This window comes from Suricata suricatta, chromosome 5 (genome assembly GCF_006229205.1).
Source record: "Suricata suricatta isolate VVHF042 chromosome 5, meerkat_22Aug2017_6uvM2_HiC, whole genome shotgun sequence".
Lineage (NCBI taxonomy): Eukaryota > Metazoa > Chordata > Mammalia > Carnivora > Herpestidae > Suricata > Suricata suricatta.
Window position 1 is genome coordinate 82,603,824 of NC_043704.1, and position 22,660 is coordinate 82,626,483.

General features: G+C 47.0%; 2 protein-coding genes across 5 annotated transcripts in view; one reads left to right on the plus strand and one right to left on the minus strand.

Annotated features, from left to right (window-relative positions):
* Window positions 1–13: 13 nt before the first annotated feature.
* On the plus strand, window positions 14–9,119 carry MAP6D1 (MAP6 domain containing 1). Its single transcript, XM_029939794.1, has 3 exons — window positions 14–417; window positions 5,025–5,142; window positions 5,659–9,119. The coding sequence occupies exons 1-3, from the start codon at window positions 41–43 to the stop codon at window positions 5,737–5,739; spliced, it is 576 nt and encodes a 191-aa protein (XP_029795654.1). The 5' UTR covers window positions 14–40; the 3' UTR covers window positions 5,740–9,119.
* Window positions 8,873–22,660, minus strand: part of YEATS2 (YEATS domain containing 2) — a 123,666-nt gene continuing 109,878 nt past the window's right edge. For all 4 annotated transcript variants that reach the window (XM_029939792.1, XM_029939789.1, XM_029939790.1 and 1 more), the window contains 8 exons: window positions 19,751–19,853; window positions 18,763–18,836; window positions 16,980–17,059; window positions 15,654–15,855; window positions 13,910–14,136; window positions 12,987–13,061; window positions 12,013–12,086; window positions 8,873–10,616 (listed from right to left, as the gene is read on the minus strand). In XM_029939792.1, the coding sequence (XP_029795652.1) occupies window positions 10,508–10,616; window positions 12,013–12,086; window positions 12,987–13,061; window positions 13,910–14,136; window positions 15,654–15,855; window positions 16,980–17,059; window positions 18,763–18,836; window positions 19,751–19,853 (944 nt within the window). In that variant the 3' untranslated portion in view covers window positions 8,873–10,507. The remainder of the gene's footprint in view (window positions 10,617–12,012; window positions 12,087–12,986; window positions 13,062–13,909; window positions 14,137–15,653; window positions 15,856–16,979; window positions 17,060–18,762; window positions 18,837–19,750; window positions 19,854–22,660) is intronic.

The following is a 22,660-nucleotide window of genomic DNA, read 5'->3' on the forward strand; positions in this document are numbered from 1 at the left end:
CCAGAGCGTCGGGAGCAGAGCGGCGGGCACCGGGGCCGGCATGGCGTGGCCCTGCATCAGCCGCCTCTGCTGCCTGGCGCGGCGCTGGAACCAGCTGGACCGCTCCGACGTGGCGGTGCCGCTGACCCTGCACAACTACTCGGACCTCGAGAGTGACGAGCCGGGACCGGGCGCCGGTGCCTCGCGCAGGGGCCCGTCCCCTGCAGGTGCCCGGGACCCTGGCCGGGACGTGCCACTCACGCAGTACCAGCGGGACTTCGGTGTGTGGACACCCGCGGGGCCCAGAGATGAACCGCCGGGGCGCGGGCCCGGTGCAAGCGGCCGCAGGAGCAAGCCCCCAACGGCCCCCAGCCGGGGCATCTACGTGCTCCCCATGGGCGACGCAGACGCGGCTGCAGCGGTGACCACATCATACAGGTATGGTGGGGCTGCAGGCAGGGGAGCGCATGGAGTCGGGACCGGTGGTGGCCGGAACAGGCTGCGAGCCAGGAGGACCAGGTTGGGTGGGAGGGAGAGGGCGCGTGGAGTCCCCATCACACACCGCTTCTGGAGGTGCGAGAGATGCGGGCGGCCTCAGAGGTCATCCCCTTTGGTCCCAGAGCACTGGAGGCGTTGCCTTCGCTGCTCCCTGACCAGCCTGAGTGAATGAGCGAGCACCTCTGCCGACAGGGAGCTCACTCCTCGCTCGCAGCCAGCTCTCCTCCTGGGCAGCCCTATCAGAAAGCCCTGCCTTCGACTGAGTTAAAATCTGCTTTAACTTCTACCAAATGGGCCTAACCACAGGCAGGGTGTGTGCAGGCCAGCTGCCTGACTGGCCAGTTCACTGTGGATGTATTGGCGGTGGGAACCACACGGGGCTTCCGATTGGTGTTCCCCCGGGGATATGAGTGACTGAGAGCCTTTGACTTAGCTTTCACCGAGGACAGATCTGTGGGTCTACTTGCCCCCACCTTAGCTCTGCCCCTGGACAACCGAGGTCTGTCTTTTTTCTCTTATTACAAAAGTAATATAAGCTCACCATAGAAAAACTGGAAATTATAGAAAATACAACACATTAACATTCCTTAATCCCACCCAAACTGGTAGTGCTTTCTAATCCTGAACATTTGATTGTAATCCATTTGTAATTCCTCTGTGGTTAGATTCTTACTGTACACATTTTTCCATCTGTTTTTGGGTATCTGTGCATGTTACTAGATGTTCTTTTACAACATGATATAAAAGATAACATGTACATTTTATCCTAGGGATATAAATTTATTCCCATATTGATATATATGTCCAGTTATCAATCTGCTGTCCTATCATTGAATAAATATTTCGGATGTTCTAATTTTTGACCATTAAAAACACTTTCTTTGATCCAGTACTTCATTTCCAGGAGTTTTTCATCCAAGTATCCTTGGATGGAGTGGGAACTAAGGAATATAAGGTATGTTGCAACATTGTATGGCAGAAGATGGAAACAGTCCCACTGTCCTACTGATGTAGGAGCTGGTTAATTATTGCCCAGAGGATGGGCACCTCTACTGGGAGGCCTAGAAGGTACTGATAGCCGAAGATCTCGGATGGGTGTATGTCCAAAAAACCCACAAAAAAAGTGTGCCTGTTATTTGTGTTTTTAAAACAAATATATATACTCATCTGCTCAAATAAGCATAGGTTATCTCTGGATGGATGTGTGAAAAAATGAACTTTGGGGAGAGGCAGGGGAGAGAAGGAAGGGATGCTGCCGGGGGTTGGGGGGAAGGGCACTGAGTGAGTTTTCACTCTCTAAAGAACTGTTTATTTTGAAACATGTACACAAATTATTACTTTTTTTTTTCCTTTGCATAATATTTTATTGTCAAATTGTTTTCCAAATTATTACCTTTTAAAGAAGTTTTTTAGAGAAAAAATTTCTGTGATAAGCATCCTAGTAGCTGTCTTTTATCAATTTCTTCAGTGTAAACTACCTGTGGAATTAAAGGGGCAAAAAGGTATTAACTTTGTCCCTCGGTTGGTTATTGTTTATTTTGAGACAGGATGAGTGGTGGAGGGGCAGACGGAGAGGCAGAGAGAGAATCCCAAGCAGGCTCTGTGCTGTCAACATAGAGCCTGATGCGGGGCTTGGACCCACAAACTGAGCTCATGACCTGAGCTGATAAGAAGAGTCGTGCACTTAACCAATGGAGCCACCCAGGCAGCCCGGTTTTGTTGTTTTTTAAATCAAAGGTATTAAGGTAGAATTTCCATATAGTAATTTTCAAGATATGTAGAATGTTCCATCTCCCCAGAGGTTCCTTCCTGGGCATGCAGTTTTTCAGGAATTGAATGGGGAATGGTAGTTGCCTGATGGGTCATGTTCACTGACCGCGCTGCTGAGGTTCACAGGGGAACGTCAGGGGGCAGAGCAAACACAGAGCCAGGCCCTACCTAGCCAGGCTGTGGAGGCTTCTGAGTGCTGTGTGCCGGGTCTGGCTGGAGGGGCCCATGGTGAGAGGGCCGGGGTGGGGGGAGCAGCCCCTTCCAATGGCTGATGTTCCAAGCCTGGGACAGGACCAGGGGCAGAGCCTGTGGGGAGCTAGCTTCAGCTCAGAGAAAGGAAGGGCTTTCTAATAACTCACACGGAAGGAGGATGGTGGGAGCTGCCCCGGGGGTGCTGAGTTCCTCCTCACTGGGATGTTCAGGCAAAGACTGGGCTTTGAGAAGTGGCCCCTCACTTGTCTTGAGCAGATGGTAGCTTTGAATATCTTGCTGGGTCCTCTCAGCTCCAGTAATACTTAAGGTATAAGTTATTCTCTGCTTAGCCCATACCAGGCACCAGGCTCAGGACCTCCCACAGACTATCTTCCTTGGGGAGAGAATCTATCTCCCTTAGTTTCTTGAGGTGTCCTGCAGTAGTGGAAAGGTTCTGCCAGGAGTTGGGACTCACCGGAGCTCTCGTTTCCCTGGGGTATAAACTTGGCGGGCCACTTGGTCTCTCTGACCCTTTGCTCATTTGTAAAACAGAAATACCCAGGGCTTGGCTCCCTCAGCCCCCATATCCCAACTCTGGCCAAGACCCAGGACCACTGCTGAACTTGGCTCCCCCAACCCCATGCCAGCTGACCTCTGGCACCCCTCACCTCCCCACGCCAGGACTTGGCACGTGCAGGTCCATCTTGACTCTACGTAAGACTCGTGTTATCTGAGAGAATGGTTTGCAGAAATTCAGTAAGAAAATTAACAAATCCAGGGAATCCAAAGATACCAGAGTGTTTGTGGCCACTCGCCAGCCCCTGCTGCTCCTGTGAAAGCGGACTGCCTCACTTGCTTGGCCAGATAGGTGCAGAGGATCTTGCTCTCACAGCCAGCCTGGGTCTCTCCTGAGCAGCTCCCAGAGCCTCCCCTCTGGAATTCGCTAGCCCAGGTTCTAGCTCCACCCACTCTAGATCTCTGTCTGTTCCAGGTTCTTCTTTCCTGCCTGGGTGAATCAAAGGGCTAACCATTGGAGTGCCCAGCACAAAGGCTCATCGTAACCTCATACATGTTGATCAGTAGCCTTTTTCATGAGGAAACTGAGGCTCACAGCAATGAACGGGCTTGTAGCCCTTTGGGGTGAGAACCCAGGGCTCTCGGTGTTGCCACAGGTGGCCCCTGACCCTCAGAGGGATGGCCGTCCCCAGGGTCCAGCTGAGGCCCAAACGAGCTGGATGGGAGTGGAGCCTGGTCAGGGGAGGCGCACAGTGTCCACGGCTGTGTTTTTATTCTTTGCCAGAGCCATTTCTGCCCTCCTTCTCTCCCAGACCGTCACGATGTCTCTGAGGTCCCTTCTCCCTCCCCACTGCAGACTTTTCTCACTGGTCTCCTGCACCAGTCCTGCCCCAGGAGCAGCCATGGGCATCACTCTTGCTCCTGCCTCTGGTCACTTTCCATGCTGGGACCCCTGCAGCCACCCTGGGGTGGCAGGCTGAGGCTGCCAGGCCCAAGGCTCAGCTCAGTTTGGGGACAGAAGGGCACGCCCAGTGGGGGAACCCGCTTCCCCAGGAGAAACAGAATGGCAGATGGCTCGGGCAGCTGGTCTTTGGAACCTTGCAGCTTCAGAAGCAAAAGTGATGTTATCGGGCCCGGGCCCCGCTCGCCTCCTGGCACCCCCAAGTGCTGACCACTGACTGGTGCAGCTGCTCCCCACACGAGCGGCCTGCCCAGTGGTGCCCAGCTGTGCTGCTGCCAAGAACAGGCAGCTTTGTTAACTCCTAGGCCTGAAACCCAGCCAGGGCTGTGGGTGGGATGAGACAGGAAATGGACCCAGCTCACATGTGGGTGCTGCCCCTGGCCAGCTGGACTCTCTTCTACTGAACACCCCCTGGGCCAGGTGCTCCCATGGACACGGGAGGTCTCTGCCTTCCTGAGCTCACTGTCTAGCAGGGAGTTGAGAGAATTATAGGAAATAGGGCTTTTGTGTGTGTGCAGAGGAATTGAGGAATAAAGTCTTTGTTAAAAAATGCTACTCTGGGGACAGGGAGTGAGTCTGTGCCCGCCTTGTCACTTCTTTCCTGGGAGCCAGCCCCCAACCTCCCCACCAGCTCCCCTCACATCTAGGCAGGCATGCCCATGTGCACAGTGCCATGCAAAAGCCAGGCCAGCTTGTAGTTTGAGTGTCACCACTACAATCCTGTTTCTGTAGGAGTTAAAATGTAAACAGGATGCTGAGTCTTATTTTTCCTTCTGTTGTGACCAAGTATGGATGACTTGTGCTATGTTGGGTGCCATCTAGGCCACATGGCCTGTGGATGTAAGGGCCACCAGTGAGCTGGGGTGGTGGTGACCATCCAAGGTTCTGGGGGTCTAGGGCAAAACTGGGAGCACCGAGGGAAGGGCTGAGACATGATTTCCGAAGCCTGGCACATCCTAGGTGCTTGCATCTGGATCCAAAGCAGGATTTTAGCAGTGGAGGTTGGCCAGGGCATTCCAGGAAGCACAGGGCAATGACAGTGGCCCCTGAGGAGTCGGGAGGGATGACTGACATTGTGCAAGGCAGGGGACCGTGTTCTCTGTTGCAGACAGGAATTCCAGGCCTGGACTGGAGTGAAGCCGTCAAGATCCACAAAGGCAAAACCTACCACAGTCCTCACAAGCCACAGCTCTGGATGGGACAGCAGCTCTGGGGTCAGCTTCCAGGTCAGCCTGAAACTGGAGCTGTGGGGCAAGGAACTGGGCTCCCGGCTGCGTAGGGTGTGGGAACACAGGCCTTTTTCCCAGGCGAGGGATTGAGTCATATTTTGATGGTGCAAAATATCACTGTGGCTACAGACAGCACTAAGCACCCAGTCATCCCTCAATAGAGAGCCAAGAGGGTACTTTGTTGCCAGCCATGTAGGTGTCTCCCTAGTGCTGGCTTGGGTGTCCCTTCCTGTCCTAAATCCATTTTACCCTTTACCACTGAGCACTAGCGATGGGCCTTCCAAGTCCCTAGTGTCTGTGAGAAAGAAGACGGAAGGGAGGTAATTCAGGCTTCAGGGAGCAGAATGGAAAGTCCTTGCCCCCTGCAGATATTTCCCCCTGGGGCCCCTTAGGTCAGCAGCAGCAGTCTTCAACCCGCGGAGGACAGGAGAACTGAATTTTCTTTCTGGAGCTGGGGGGAGAGGAAAGTTAAGGGAAAGGCACACTGATATGGGGCCACATTTCATTTTTCAGGCCCCTGAGGGGAGGAAGAAGTTTACCCCTAACCCATCAGCCATCTTCCAGGCCTCAGCAACCCGGATCCTCAACGTGTGACTGCCCACCAAGGAGAGGGCCACGGCGGAGCCAGAACCCACTGCTGCCACGATGAGGATCGCAGTGAGATCTTGGGACTGGTCCCCATCTGTCCCGGGGAAGGGCCCGTCTTTTGCTTCGCACACCACTCTCCCCCGCTGCGGGCCTGGTGCAGAGCAGAGGCCCAGATGGACATGACCCCATACAGCTGGGCTCTGGGCCTCAAACATCCTCTTATTCGAGAAGATTATAGAAGGCTTCAGCTCTTTAATTGCCTCTTTTGGCTACCTTCAGTTTTTAAATCTGAAGACTTAAGGATCGATTCTACTGTGGTCCAGGAGAGCTGAGGAATATGGACATAACAGGTGCTTGAAAGAAACCAGTAAGGTCCGCGTCGTTTCCCCAGGCTGCATGGTAACTGTGTAACCTATGGTCACTCATGGTACTGTTCTTGGATAGTCCTACAAATGGCCCCACTCATTCAGGTTGTAGAGGAAATCTTAGGTAATCACCTGCATGTGACTCATGATGATGCTGAGTAACCAGGATGACATTTCCAAAAGGAAGAGTATCAATCATATGGTTTCAGTTTCAAAGACAGAATTTAGGGCCACAATGACCCTTATATTTTAACGAAAGGGTTCTTGTGCTGAGTGCTTAAAGTACTGAATGAATGACATTATCTTGAGGTTTCTGAGTCCCATATTTTATTACTAATTCCAGTCTTTTCCCTTAATAATTGACTAGATGGGAACACGGTACACATGTTCCCCCTCTGGGGGAAGAAGTGGCATTAGTCTCACTCCCTGAAAGACTTTAAAGTGTCCTCTAACCAGCCCCTAGACTCCCACCCTGTGCTCTTACAGTCCCAGGGAGCTGTGCGGAGGCAGCTGTTGTCCTTGGGAAGCTGCCTCCTTTCCCAGTAAGTCCCAGCCCACGTGGCCACAGGGAGCCAGGATGGCTCTGTTTGCACAGCAGGTGGTCACACCTTTGAAGGAGTTCCTGTCCCTTCTTAGAGATTAGGGGGCACAAGCTAAGGGCAATTTTTGGTAAAGGAAACTCGAGGATTTCCCTTGAGATCTTTATCCCTCTTTAGCCCCAAGGGCTCTGTCTGGCCAGCATTCACTTAAGCCACAGACACTGGCACTCAGGTTTCACAGCTCCTGAGAGCTGGAGGGGGCCTGGTCCCTCGCTCTGGCTGGCACAGCCTTCCTCTCAGTCCTGCAAAGGGAATGCTCTGAATCATTTTAAAGGCAGAACCAAAACCATATGCTTACACACAGAGCTCCATTATTTGACATCATTGGTTTGCATGTTTCTAAGGGAAGAGACTGCCTGCTGCTGTGCTTTCTGTGGGGAATGAACAGACTAACCGTACAATCTGATTTTACTAAATGCAAAAATGCAGTTACAATTTCTTGTTAATTTCCTTAAATTAATCATAAACATGGAGCACCTTCTCATACGTCTTTATCTGCCTCTTGGTAACAAGGACTTCAGTGTATCATGGCTACTGCTGGTTGTCCCTTGGAGGCTTGCAAACACTAGGGCCTCTCCCTCTGGACCGCCGTCCACACTGGTGTGGGATGCACACCACCCTCGCCCCGGCCCCGGGTGCGGTACCTCATGGGGTTAACGGGCCTGCCCTTCCTGGCCCCGCAGCAGCCGCCGAAGCACCCCCCACCCCCACCGCCGGGCCTGGCCAGCCTCTGGAAGGCACACTGCACGCCCCAGGAACCTTTTTGGAGTGCACTGGACCAGCCAGCTTTTCACAAAACCCCCAACTCGGTCAGCTTCCTCACCATATTTTATTATTAGGAGATCAGGGTTCTGAAGAAGGAACTTCTCCACCACGTCTAGGTCTCAGTGGAGCCTCCCCTCCACCGTGTTACCGGAGTGGCCTTCCAGAGCGCCTGAGAGCGCAGTCTCAGCTGTGGGGTGCGAACCCACCTGTGCCACACACAGTATATAAAAATAGACCAAGAAAAATACATTGGGATACTAATGGGAAGGGGAATGATGGGTAACAAATTTTTTACACTTTACTATATTTGCTAAAGTTTCTACATAATAAGCATTTTTGTATTCTGTAAAGAACAATGTTTTTAAAAATAAAAAGTTCAACCTGTTAGCTAATTTCAGCCAAAAGAAAGTTCGAAATCAATGTTTCCATAACCAATGTTAGCACTGCCAGCAGTCGCCTTGACCAGCCTCGAGGACACAGTGAGGCCCAGCCAGAGGGAGGCCCCCCCAGTCCTCACCTGCATTCAGACCAAGGTCTGGCCTCTGCTCTGTGGTGCTTCAGAACTCAGAAACCCTGTCACAAATGGGAATACTCTCACACCTGTACTAACACCAGGATCTTAAGCCAAAATCCAAAAAGCAGTTTTGAGAGAACAACCCTGCAGCCCACCCTGGGGCAGATGGAGGAAGCTCCCCTTTGAGGGGGGTCAACTCTGCCAGCCGTGTTGACAAAGGCTTCAGTGAGATGGAGTCCCCAGCCGAGGCACTGCCTGTGGCTCCAGTCAGAACTGGCTGAGACACACGCTCAGGACAGGAGCCCCAGCACCGCCCCTCTTCCTCCAGACACTTCACTTCCCTAGAGGCTGACAGTAAGTGAAGTCTGGTCCCAAGAAAGCTACCTACCTGGACTCCATCACATTCTTCCCTGCAGAACTTCTTGCCTTTGAAGAACCAAAGTTTTCAAAGCCCTTAGTTCTTATGAAGGGTGGATGTATAAAGTGGTCAGTTCTGAAATATTTCTGCATTTTTTTAGCCATTCTGATAGCAGATGGTCACAGCAGGACTGTGTCACAGGAGGGACTTCTTCCAGACCTCAGCACAGACCAATCCTAGCTTTCTGGAAAAAACCAATGTGCTGCTTTGTCCGACAAGTTTTCCCTCTTTGCCTTGGCTTTGAGGAGGCTCTGAGCTCACTTAGTTTTCCTTTGCCCCAAAGCTGGCAGAAATAATTACTTCCATGGTCAACATGCATCTTCCAATTTTTTTTCCAGATTTTTATGTAACTGTAATCCTTTATCTTGCTAATTCTTGTTGGGAAGAAGCAGAAGAATTAATGTAAACATACAAATACCTATACCTCTGTCCCATTCCAGTTCTGACATAATAAAGTATAACGCTTCAAACTCCGAAGAACCCATCACAAATACTAAAAGATTTATTGTAGACTTGTTTAACAATTATGTTACATGTTTTGATACAAATACATCTGAAACATTAACATATGGGAACTGTTAAATCATTTAATATTTCATTTGCAAAAAGAATTACTTTAGGCTGCCATATGTGTACTAAGTGGACCTACTACCATTTGGATCAGATCCTCCATCCTGTAGATGTCACCATCCACTGCTGAATAAATCTATGCACTTGCCCACTAACTTTGCCTGCAGTAGTTCATGTAGAGAGTATCTGAGCCTTTATGTACTAAACTTTTTTTTTTTTTTTTAAACTAAGCCCGGACGTGACCTAATCTTACTGAATAGATTTGCCTCTGCATCTGCAATCCTCAGATGCTGAATAAAGAAGTGCAGATTTCTCAAGTCATCACCCTGCCTTCGGTTCTTGACCCAAACACCCAATGGACTCATTAAATGTGAATTATGTTTGTTGGATAAGTTTTACTTACAGGTTTCAAACTTCCACAGAGCAGATTCCTAACAGAATAAATTCTTTCCTCTCCTTCAACACAGACTATGTTAGGAAGATTAGTAGGACAGAGTATCTTTAATGGGACTGGACATCACACAGGGCACTGCTAACCTTCCTTCTTCTGTTCACCTCTCCCACTGAGAGGGCTCTACATACGGTACCATCTATTCTCCCTGCTTCTGAGCACTGACATTCTTGCCTCTCAGCTTCAGGAGTCATTTCTCCTTAAGGCACTCAATGTTTCCTTGAAACGCTTTTCTTTGAAAAAAATGAATGGAGAAGAACAGGACACTAAATCCACTGTCAGGACATCCAATCCCAGCAGATCTGCCCCAGAGGCCACTCAGCATGGGCGCAGCGGCAGCGGCTCCTACATACCCCAAACGGGGTGGAACCAGCTCTCTGCCCCGCATGCACGCAAAGCTGGTACAAGTCTGCCGAGTGCCTGGGATTTGTGTTCTCAATTCCTAACATATTTTAAGAGCTTCCTGTCTAGAGCAAACCTCTCGCTGACCTCTGGTGGGGTCTGACCCTGGCTGTGGTCATGTTCCTGTGCTCCATGAACAAAGACTGCTGCTCGGCATGCAGGCTCCTGGGCTTGTTTTTTCACAGGCATTACAGCTTCCTAAAGCTGACTGGGTCGTCATGCCACGGCCACCGAGGGCCAAAGCCCAGTCCATCTCCAGAGGCTACCAGGTAACTGCAGGAGCTGCCTGTAGCATCAGAATGGGCGAAAACTTCCAGCGTGCCAGTCTTCGCTGCCTAGGCTCAGGCCCAACGTGGCCCTTGATGCCCAGAGGAGAGGAGGACCCGCTACCCATGGCCTGGCCCAGCTCTGAGATTCCCTTTACAGAGAGTGAGCAAAGGCCAGCTGAGGGAGCACGCATCCACTCACAGCTTCATTCTAGAATCAGGAAACAACCTTCTGTCCTAAGGGATCTGATCTGGGACTGAACGCCCTGGTGTTACAGTGAATTAGGTGGAGACAAGGGTGTGGTAGTCATAATGTTCTGAGGCACACGGAAAAAAACCTCCTTCCCCAAGGAGAAGAGACATCACAGTTCAAAGCTTCAGCTACATCTTCACATCCTGCTTTTCCAGGGGCATCTTTATTTATTCACTCATCTTCATTCAATATCCCCATGTGTTCATTTGTGAGGAAGTCCAGAAAAGGAATGTTGCAAATGGCCTGGTGGATGTTGCTCACTGTAATTTCTTTCGGAATCCTATTGAAAAAACAAAGGATATTAGGTACAATTTTCTCAAGCATTTAATAATTGAATCAATCCATTTATCAAGCGGACCGCCCCGTACACAGGCCCTACTGCAAGGGGACAGTGCTGACACTGGGGTTAGGGCCGCGTGGGGTGCAGAGAGGCCACGTGCATTCTCTTTCCTCATTACTTTCATTTTGGTCAAGACTGGCTTGCCCTCTTCAGAGCCAGCCCTCTTTAGGGCTCAAATCTGACTTCCCAGTCACAGGCATGAGATGGATTTCTAGAACTTGTTAGAATGGGGGAAAAAAGACTCTGAGGACTGAGAAAAGAGGAAGGAAGTAAAGTGGACAGCAAAACAGAATGATGTTTTTTTAACTGTCTTAGCCGACTAGAAGCCCAAAGGACCACACTCCTGTGGGCCTATGTTTCGGTCTTCTGGGAAGACGGGAGATGGCATCCTGCCAGGCCGAGTGTAATGTCAAACGTTCTCCTCAAGAGCACCCAGGCTCCCTGCATCTGCACAGCTAGGGCTGTGGCCCTGCGCAGGGGGCACAGAAGGCACTCAGCCCACTCTTGGATCTCATGGCGGAAAAGGAGCATTCCTGGAATTCCCGTTTCCCCCTTCCTTCTTTTTAAAGATGTCTTCTATGCTGCCCAATGTATTATACTCCTGTGAAGTCTGACCTAAGAGTCCTCTAATCGAGGCCTCTTCATGTACAATTGATACAATTTTACAAATTTATGACGGGCTTTAAGCACACATTCTGGTATAAAATACTTGTTTCCTTTGAAAGAAAAAGCAGGATATGGAACAAAGAAAGGCCTGTCTGCCATTCTTTTTTCCTGCCATTTACCTAGGAAAACGGCAAAACTCAAGCATCCTGAATAGTGATAATTAGGGAGGCAGCAAAGCAGTGGTGAGCCTGTGGGCTTTAGAGCCAATGACGTCTGAGGTGAATGTCAGTTCTATCATGCATGTGCCAGGAAAGGCAGGGAATACTAACTTTCAAAGCCCGGCTTTCTGACTTCTAAAAATGGAGTTATGGTTTTCCAACGGAACACAAATCAGGTAATATATGCAATGTCTGACCCCAGCATCTGACACATAATGGACAATATTATTATCTTTAACTGCAAAAAGCTGGTATTTGTTCAACCCTGTAGTATTAGAACACTGGATCTAAAGATACAGATCTCGGGGCAACGCTGAGCTTTCCCAACAATGAAGTCTCTCAAAATGACCAAACAGACCCAGGAGACTGTCTGGCTCTGAGAATGTCCCAAGCATGGGCACCTCCATCTCCAACTGGATTGATTTCAGTAAGTATAAGACCTCTGGATGGGCAACCGAACCGTCAGGAAAGACCTGTAAACCTGGTACCACTGACTAAGGAGGTCTGAGTACCTGTTGTGAGATGCTGTCTGGTATCCAACGGCCAAAGCCTCTCTCAGGATGTCGTTCACCAGCTGCTCGGTGGCCTATGACAGAAGACACAGTTACTCTCAAAAACAGGCACCCGCCTGCTGGTAAGAAGGGACACATCTGACCCCATCCCATACACAAAACTTTGGAGACAATCGTATCTCAGGATCAAAAGTCCTTAAGAAAAAACTCAAGGTTCAAGTAAGAGACCATGAATATTAGCTCACAAAAATAGAGGCTACAATTTTGAGATATTATCAATGGGGATAACTTTTTTTTTAAATGTTTATTTTTGAGAGAGCGTGAGCAGGGGAGGGGCAGAGAGAGAGGGAGACATAGAATCCGGAACAGGCTCCAGGCTCTGAGCGGTCAGCACAGAGCCCGATGCAGGGCTCGAACTCACGAACTGAAAGATCATGACCTGAGCTGAAGTCGGCTGCTTAACCAACTGAGCCACTGATACGCCCTAGGATAACGTTCATTAATCCGACATTGTTTCCAAGGAAAACAGGTGAGTTACGTCTGCTGTGAGGGGGGCAGGTAAGAAAGCGATTTTGTCATCCTGTTGCCCAGGGACAGCACAACTGTGGTTATTTCAATGTTGCTGTGACATGTGGAGAAAACCCAAGGCTTTGCTTTGAGAGCACTCTCACCTCGGGCTGCTTCAAAAGGCACTAAGAAGTATCATGGGAGTAACAGCAGCACAAAAAGTCTTATAGATGCTCTAACACTCAGAAGACCCATGATTTACTTGATTCAAAAATCAGGAGGAAAAAAGAGAAAATGTTAAGCCTGAATAAGATGAAAAATCTTAAAATGTATCATCTCTCTTCCATTCCTGCCTTTGTCCCTTATTCAGAACAGCCTGGGTCGCAGACTGTCCTGCCTGGCTGGCACCGCAGTGCGTCAGCCCCTGGAGGCAGCTCAGGGGCCCTCTGCTGCCAGCCGGCACCCACCTTAAACAGCATGTCCTCTATCACCGACGCATACACGTTCTTCTGAAGTGCCACGGGCTGCAGGGCGATGCCAATCTGGAAAAGCACAAGAAAGCCATTTGTTCCTTCTTCTACACTAACGATAACCTCTCTCCAAAAAAGCTTGCCTCTCAGCTACCCAAAGGGATGTCCAGTTGAAAGAATAACTCTACAAGCAATGTAGACAAAAGTCATGGGGAGTAATACGAAATATTAACAACTGGAAGAATACGCTGTCCTATCTCTGTTTCTGAGTAGTTGTTAAAAAGATGCTATTATTATCCTACTTTTACCCCTAAATCTCCTTCATGAAGATCATGGTCAGGATTTGCCATGAATTCTGATAGTGGGATCAAGACGCTGGAAAGCCTGGAATCAGACTTCAGGGCCTGTTTGCAAAAAGTGATGAACATATACTTGGAAACTGTGTCTTGCCGCATTTTGCATTTTCTCCTGTAAATGAAAACAAATTCTGTCTTCCACTTTGGGTCCCAAGACCAGGTGGCAGATGCTGAAGAGCTGCTGAGCTCCAGCCGAGGTGGAGAGAGAACTCTCCCCGGCACCACAGGCTAGTGCACACCAGGCCCACACCGCAGGCCGGGCACGTGGGAGTCATAACACATGAGGGCACGGTGCCTCTACTGAGGCAAATGAGAACAAAGATGAAAGTAAAAAACTGCCTACATCTCGCTGCCTCCGGCTTCAGCTCCATGGCCAGCAAGCAACCCTTCCGAGTAGTTCTCCTGCCCTGATGTGGCAAAGGGGACGCCTGGAGAGCATATCCCAAGTCCACCAGGCAGAAGTAACTCACACATTTACCTTATGAGGAAAGCCTGGGGTCGGTTTCTAAGGCTGAGGGTCTGAGCATGAAGCACCTGGTTGTGACCAAAGGCCACAGTCCCTACCTGCTGTGTGATGTCACCAATAAATTCAGATCCCAGTGTTGGTGGCAGGTAGAACTTCATTTCTTCCTGTTTCTCTTCCTGTTCTTTTTTGATGTTGATCTTTAATGGCTCTGGGAGGTTGAGGATATCCACCTCCTCTTCACTCTCTGGCTCTCTCTTCTGGAACTGCTGCAGGTCCTCCAGTTTCCGGCAGAGGTTTTCCGCAGAGGAGAATGACGACAGGCACTCTAAATGAGAGGAAATCAGTCTTAGGACAGCTGTGGTGGCAAAAGAAAAGGACTTCCCATCTCTCTAAGACCAACAGTCTGAGACCCAGAGAAGAAGGGATAAGTATCAGGGGAGCTGACCTTCTTTCCAGTTTTAGAATTCTATGGATCTGTAACTGTGAAAATTAGTAATTCATAAGACAGACAAGCATAGAGACCGGCATCTTGTGTTAATGTACATGTGATGTGACTGCAATCTAAGACAAAACAGACACTACATAATTCTGACTTATGCCACTAAGAACTAGGTCATCCCTTCAAGCCCCAAATACTAAGGACCATACTGATTTTCATATTTTAAATCTGGAAAATTTAAAACTACACAGTGAAGAAAATAAAAATCACCCCACATAAGCACCTCTCACTGCTCAGAGGTTAAGTACTATTAACATTTTTAGTCTTTAACAAGTTGATTTACACAAAGTCTATAACAAAGAGTATTTAGAACTTGAGAGCCAGAAGAGGACCTGGGAATCTTCCAGTGCATGCCTTTCACTTCAGGATAAGGAAGTGAGGTTCAGACTAGGCACAAGACGGGGCTAGGGGTGCCCAGCAGGGTGGTGGTAGGGAATTAGTTCCTGGCTTCTTCTGCCTCACTGACTGGGTACTTACAAACTAATCGGTCATATTAGCAGAAAGCTTTGTCTATGTAAAGTACTGTGCTTCACGTATGCTACCAATGAGGTACGGAGGTAATCAATATGGTTTCTATCCTCCAAAGAGCTATTTATTTCTGACAAACTGTGAAGGTTCAACTAAGTGCTGCTGGGTTTCAGAGGAAGGCTGTCCTCTACGAGGGCTCTCCGGAAAGCTTCATGGAGAACACGGAACTTGTGCCAAGTCTCAGAGTGCCCCCACAGTGTCCCTGGGCCCCAGGCTCCCTCAGACAGGGGTGGAGCTTCTGCTTTTCTACACAAGTAGGGCTGGGAGGGGAAAACAACCCTTCTTATAAAGGTGAAACTCAAAATACCATCTATGCCCTGCTCTCACCCCATGCAGCACAACTGCTGGTTTCTAAACCATACAACAATTCATCCTATCTGCAACATTATTAGTTGTTTCCAACTGAGCCTCCAATCCTGGTTGCTGCACTTCCTAGCGAGGCCTGGAGAGAACGTACCACAGAAGGCGGCATCGCCATCTGCAAGGAGGTTGGGTAGACTTGTCTGCGAGGGGTTGTAAGGTCACAAAAGGAGGAGAAGTCACTTCTATCTGGAGAAAGGGAGGTGGGATAGGAAAGTCTTCGAAGAAGAAATGATGCTAACTGTGTGCCTGCTGTATGTCACGGGCTGGGACATTCCTGGCTGGGGCACAATGCTTGGGACACTCAGCTACAGGTGAGCAAACACTCCTGTTCTTCAAGTCCTCTAGGGCTGAAGTGATCCAAGAACTGTGGAGGCTGAAGCGATGAGAGCATGTTCCACGGAAACACCTCTCAGGCTACTGATGATGCCCGGTGAGCCCCACTGAAGGTGTACCTGGCTCGCTGTCGATCTGGGTCAGCACATCCTCAATAGAGTCCCCGTCGCTCCTCAGGGTCTCGGGATCAGGTGGGGTGTAGCCATGGCAGCGACACCAGTGAGCAATGTGCTTCGTTTTAAGGGGAGCCAGGTGGTGAAATCTTGGATTCTTCTCCAATATTTCTTGTAAAACTTTTCTCATTGTCATTGCTCTTTGCCACTTAAAAAAATTTTTTTAAACCATAATTAAACTTAGCAAGTGTGTTCAAATAAATCACCCACTGTAAATTATCATACTAACTTAACTCCTCAATATTATTATTTTTTTTTAGTCTGATTGTGTTTTTTAAAAGTTTTAGAAGGAAGTAAATGGGGCTCCTGGGTGGCTCAGTCAGTTGAGTGTCTGGCTTCGGCTCAGGTCATGATCTCACAGTTCGTGGGTTCGAGCCCCGCGTCAGGCTCTGTGCTGACAGCTCGGAGCCTGGAGCCTGCTTCAGATTCTGTGTCTCCCTTTCTCTCTGACCCTCCCCTGCTTGTGCTGTCTCTGTCTCTCAAAAATAAATAAATGTTTAAAAATTAAAAAAATAAAAAAAATAAAAAATAAAAGGAAGTAAAGGAGGGGCACCTGGATGGCTCAGCTGGTTAAGCATCCCACTTCCGCTCAGGTCACGATCTCACAGCTCGTGGGTTCCAGCCCTGCATCGGGCTCTGTGCTGGCAGCTCAGAGCCTGGAGCCTGCTTCACATTCTGTGTCTCCCTCTCTCTCTGCCCCTCCCCTACTCACGCTCTGTCTCTCTCAAAAAATGAATAAACGTTAAAAATTTTTTTAAGGGAGGAAAGGAATGTCTACCACATGTTTATGAATAACACTGAAATTCCTAGGTTTGGCCTAGATTCTTCATCTGGTCTCAACCTATGGTCTCCTACTTCCCTTTCTCCCCCACCTTCCCCAACCCCACCACACCGACTTCCTGAGCATGCCTTCACACGTGCCACTTTCTCCTCTACCCCCATCACCTGGCATAGGAGCTGCCACACTGGAAGTACTCAACAAATACCTGGCTTCATTTTAATATACTGAAATTCATGTAAGATTTTTAAAGAAATTTTTACCAACGCAGGATAAAGAAGTAGACCTTTCAAAGGCTAGCTCAAGTGTTTAGAGATTTTTAATGGAGGAAAAAAATTCTACCACTAAATATTTAACAGAATACACTGCAAATTTTGTCACTGTTCCATAAGACAAGGTTTACGGAAGCAGCCAAAATGCACATGTGTTCTGGTTCTCTTCCTCCTACGTTCTCAGCGACAGCCTGCACAGCAGATAGGCAGACACGGGATTACCTCAGCGGCTCTCCTTTTTCCAATGTTCCAGCCATAATACTGCTCCACAGACTTCGCAGAAAAACAGCTGGCATCTTCACCTAGAATGCACACATCCAGCAAACTCTATGAATAAAGTTGCAATGATTTAAATCAAACCTTATCTGCGAGAGATCTAGCCCAAAGTTTCTTTAGACCTATTTATTGGATATACGTTCCTTACTGGGCAAATTCACTTCCAGTGTAACACAGAGGGCTTCTCCTTAAAAGAGACGGCCTCTTATTATTGGTATGTACTCAAAACAAGTTCCCTGTCTGGGAAATCGGCTTCTTTGGCAGAGCAAGCTTCATGGCACTAAACTACCTATTAAAGGCACTCCACCAGGAACAGGAGGTCTGAAGCCTAGCCCTGGCCTTACTATGAACTCACTAAGTGGCGTCGGGCATCCTATAGCACCTCTTGGGCTTCAGTTCTATGATCTGTAAAATGAGACCATAGGGGACAGATAGTTTCTGACCTGCTGTCCAGCTCTAATATGCTGTATTTATATCTAAGTTTTTATTTACTTATTTTTTAATTTTTTTAAAATTTTTTAATGTTTTATTTATTTTTCAGACAGAGACAGAGCATGAGTGGGGAGGGGCAGAGAGAGAGGGAGACACAGAATCAGAAGCAGGCTTCAGGCTCTGAGCTATCAGAACAGACGCGGGGCTTGAACCCACAAACATGAGATCATGACCTGAGCCGAAGGCAGAGGCTTAACTGACTGAGCCACCCAGGCACCCCTATATCTAAGTTTTTAAAAACAGATTTTTGCGGTGCCTGAGTGGCTCCATCAGTTAAGTGTCCGACGTTGGCTCAGGTCATGCTCTCACAGTCCATGGGTTTGAGCTCCTTGTGAGGCTCTGCTCTGATAGCTGAGAGCCTAAAGCCTGCTTCAGATTTTGTGTCTCCCTCTCTCTCTGCCCCTCCGCCTGCTCCTATGCAGTCTCTCTCTCAAAAATAAACATTTAAAAAAATGTTTAAAGTAAAAATAAACAGATTTCTGAATTTTTTCTGCGGGGCTAGGAAAACGTCCCTCAAAGTTTCCTTTGAACTACCTGAGAATGATCCCTGGACTTCAACCAAGAAAAAAAAGAGAATTTCTTTGCAGTTAGAAAAAAACTAAGCAAGGCAGGCGATACTTGACCTGTCATTTTCATATTTCCATGAATGTAATATGATGATCTGTTTCATCCCTTCCCTATAAATGTTCGCAGGGTGCCTGGGTGTCCTTGATTTTGGCTCAGGTCATGATCTTGCGGTTCATGAGTTCAAGCCCTGCATAGAGCTCTGTGCTGATGATGGAATGGAGTCTGCTTGGGACTATCCCTCTCTCTCTGCCCCTCCCTCAATCTCACTCTCAAAAAGAAATAAACTTTAAAAAAGGGGGGGGGGAGTTTAAATGTTCACAGTCATCTTGCCCAAGAACATACGCCTGAGTATCAATAGGCAGGCAAAGGCTAATTTGCCTTAATAAACACTAAAAACTAATGCAGTTTTAATTATATACACAACAGATTTACTAAGATTTACACAAAACAAATGTAAAAAATTCCTTCCATAAATCACAGTGGAAATAGTAAAAGGCCAACTCGTTGACCAAGAATGCTAAACTCCTGCAAATGAGCTATAGTTGTAACTAAAACCTCCTAAGATAACTACCACATGAGTATGAATTTACAAAATGACTTAGGTGACTCAATATCCCAAGTAGTTCACAGCTTTAAAAATGCATCCATATATTCAGTATCATTATCTTACTTTTTGCAGTGATTAAGGGAATCTTCTTTACTACTGCTGTTAAGAGTTGCTGCATAGTCTCTAAATGGTCTATGCTGAGAATAAAAAAAAGATTAAGGTAGTAAACACATACAGTGGTTTCTAGCCACATATATATTTACACACACACACACACACACACACACACACACACAATTTATGTATGTATCCTCTTTCCAAGGGAATTAAAATGTAACCAACTGTACTGGGCAGGTCTTTCCTTTCATGGATACCCTTCTAAACATAAACCAGATGAGACCCCAGGAATGGCAAATTATGTAAATATGTTTAATTTTATATTTTAAAATTAAATCATCACATACCTTTTGCAATTCAATGCTGCTAGAGCAGAAAATTTCTATTTCAAATGCCTATTCTTAGCGTTATTACAGCTCATGCTGTCACCCATCATGGGAAAGTGGCTAAGTTTCTACTGTCCCCAATAATTTGACATATTTCAAAATACATGGCCAGAGGTGGGTTCCCAATTTGGAAATTAGAAAAATTTCATGAAATATTTTTAGAAAAAGCAATGACTGTGTATGGCCTGTGAAAAGGCAGCTGTTTAAGTTAGGCAGGTGTGTAGATACTCAGACATAAAGTGTACACACATCTGAGTAATTACACCACAGATATTTCATACACAAGGATTCAGCAAAGAGAACACATGGTGTCACTGGAGAGAGATCTGTACCACCTGAGGCTTCTGAAGCAACAAATCCAGGGCCGCCTACCCCTAGGTGACATCTGTGTATTAACTGAAGACTGCCGAGCTGTGCATCAAGCGGTAAACCCCGTTCTTCACTGCACATGGACATAAGGTCCCCACCCATCAAGGGGCTTACTTCTACACACACACACACACACACACACACCTCTACACATACTCAGCTGTCACAGGTATGGGTTTTAAAAAGTATCATAAAAACATCAAAATCACAACTCCCTTAGAAAGGACTGAAATAATTACTTAATGACATAGTTTCCCAGTTCAGAACTTTCTTCCGTTTTCACTGGAGTCGGACCCTCTTGAGAGAGGCAGCCTGGCCCAGGCGTTTCTGGTTCAGTCTTTACTACAAGGGAAGAGCAACAAAAAGAGAGCTGTGAGCCTTCAATGACGGAAGGACATGTGCAGGTACAAACAAAAGCTCGTCCACTGAAACTCAGAGGAAACTGCCACACCAGCTGCTACAGGGACACAGCCAGGGGACTGAGACGGCGCCCATCATCACAGGATCAGGAGACAAGGGAAGAACTGTTACCCTAGGTCTCAGGGGGAGCATCTCCAGGCTCATGACAAGGTGGGGCAATAAAACGGTTTTTTATATATTTCTTAAAGGGCCAACCACACTGCTAGGTGAGATCCCCCCATCACCCTTTCCCCCCCCCCCCCCCCCCCCCCCCCCCCCCCCCCCCCCCCCCCCCCCCTCTCTCTCTCTCTCTCTCTCTCTCTCTCTCTCTCTCCACACACACACACACACACACACACACACACACACACACACACACACAACTGTCACATTAAAATACAACGCTGGCCTGTTCTAATTTCCTCTGGGGTATTGTCTCTCCAGTTAAAGATGATCAACTTTCAGCATTATCTTAGTGTTCTGAGACACAAAGCAGAAAGCAAAAATCAGATCTGCTGTGCTTGGAAATAGCCAAGCCAATAACATTAGGCTTTAATCTTACTAAATCTACTGATGGAAGATAGCAAAGACTCAGGTGCATGGGTCTCCCTGTATTTCTGCAGGCTTTTTGATCAAAACACCATGACCACACACCTTCTGCTTCTGCACCAGCTTCCTTGCCTTCAATCCTCCCTTTCAACTCACTCTGCACATCAGGACCAGAAAATTTTCCTAAATGACCTTTTTAGTGTCATTTCCATATTCAACATCCTTCAGTACTTTCCTATATTACAAGGGTCAATATGTGAGATCTACTAAAACGTCTCTATACATCTCTCTTCCTTTTTATTGATGCATAGCTTGAATAACATGTACAAATATTAATGTACACTACTCCAATCAAGATAGAGAGTATTTCTGGTCCTCAACCATGCTTTTGGTAGGTCCCCCCTGCCAAAGATAACCACTTTCTGTCCACTTTGAATTTCACATAACTGGAATCAGACTGCATATAATCCTTTGCATCAGCATCTTTTTAGCTATTAAAAACAACAATGCAGGGGCGCCTGGGTGGCTCAGTCAGTTAAGCGTCTGATTTCAGCTCAGGTCATGATCTCATAGCTTGTAAGTTCAAGCCCCTGCATTGGGCTCTGAGTTGACAGCTCAGAGCCTGGAGCCTGCTTCACATTCTGTGTCTCCCTCTCTCTCTGCCCCTTGCCCACTCACACTGTATGTCTCTCAACAATAAATAAACCTTAAAAACAAAACAAAACCCCAAACAACAAAACAATGCAATGGACCTTCCTGTATGTCTTTTGGTGGATGGACATATGTGTGCATTTCCTAGAAGTGTATTTGCTGGAACATAGGGCAAATGTAGGAGATTAATTAGAATCTAATGAGAGTTATTAGACATCTAATCTAATCTAATTAGAAACCTAACCTATTGATTTTTAGATGGTCTGCGTATGTATATTCTAGCTATGACTCCTTTGTTAGATGTATTAATCACCACTACCTTGAGTAGTGGCTTGACTTTCACTCTTAACTTTGTCCCTCTAATGAAGGGAGGTTCCCAGTGTTATGGATCTTTTCTTTTATGGCTAGTTTTCTTACATGTTCTATTTACAAAGCACCTTTGCCCAAGGTCATGAAGACATTCTCTTCTCTTTTAGATGCTTTACTGTTTTACCTTTCACACTTAAGTCTATATTCAACTCAAATTAATTTTTGTTTATGGTATAAGGTTCATTGGTTTCCTAAATGAATATATCTAATTAACCCAGCATTACATATGGTAATGAATATCCTTTCCCTACTGAATGTCATAATCAAGCAACCATATATGTAGGAGTCTATTTTTGGGTTCTCTTTTCTATTCCATTATTCTGTTCTTGAACCAATACAACACTACCTCAATACTGTAGTTTTAAAGTTTATATATATATATATCTGATGGTCCAAGTCCCCTAGCTTTTTGTTCTCCAAAACTGTCTCAGCTACTCTATGATTTTGCATCTCCACAGAGATTTCAGATTTAGCTTGTCCATTTCTACACACTAAAACAAAACTGTAGGCATTTTGAGTAGGACTATACTGACTTTGTTAAGTCATTTTTGGGGGGGGAAGAAAGGATAACACATTAGGTTTTCAGTAAGTTAACATAATTTATCATATTTGCAAGAAATCAGTTGAGCCTCGAACAACTTGAGGTACTGGAGAGCCAAACCCCCACACAGTCAAAAATCCGTGTGTTTAACTTTTGGCTCCCCAAAAACTTAACAGCCTACTACTGACTGGAAGCCTTACCAATAACATTGTTGATTAACACAGATTTGCATGTATTTGCATGTTGTAATATATACTGTGTTCTTATAATGAAGTAGGCTAGAGACAAAAAAATATTAAGAAAATCATAAGGAAGAGAAAATACATTTAGAGTACTGTACTGGAAAAAAAAAATCTGTGTATAAGTGGACCTGTACTCTCCAAACCTGTGTTGCTCAAGGGTCAACCGTTTCTATAATTTATTATGTTTATAATAGTATATCCTTTCATTTATTTAGGTCTTTTTAATTTCTCTCAGAACTGTCTAGTAAGTTGTTAGCACTTAATTAAATTTTATTTTATTTTATATTTTTTATTTTTGAGAGACAGAGAGAGACAGCCTGAGCAGGGGAGGGTCAGAGAGAGAGAGGGAAACACCGAATCCGAAGCAGGCTCCAGGCTCTGAGCTGTCAGCACAGAGC

What these genes read in the sequence shown, in the direction of transcription:
- MAP6D1 (XM_029939794.1), top strand. Translation starts at nt 41, where the DNA reads ATGGCGTGGCCCTGCATCAGCCGCCTCTGCTGCCTGGCGCGGCGCTGG. An exon ending in GCGGTGACCACATCATACAG is followed by an intron (nt 418 to 5,024) that starts GTATGGTGGGGC and finishes TCTCTGTTGCAG; the next exon opens with ACAGGAATTCCAGGCCTGGA. An exon ending in GCTCTGGGGTCAGCTTCCAG is followed by an intron (nt 5,143 to 5,658) that starts GTCAGCCTGAAA and finishes TTCATTTTTCAG; the next exon opens with GCCCCTGAGGGGAGGAAGAA.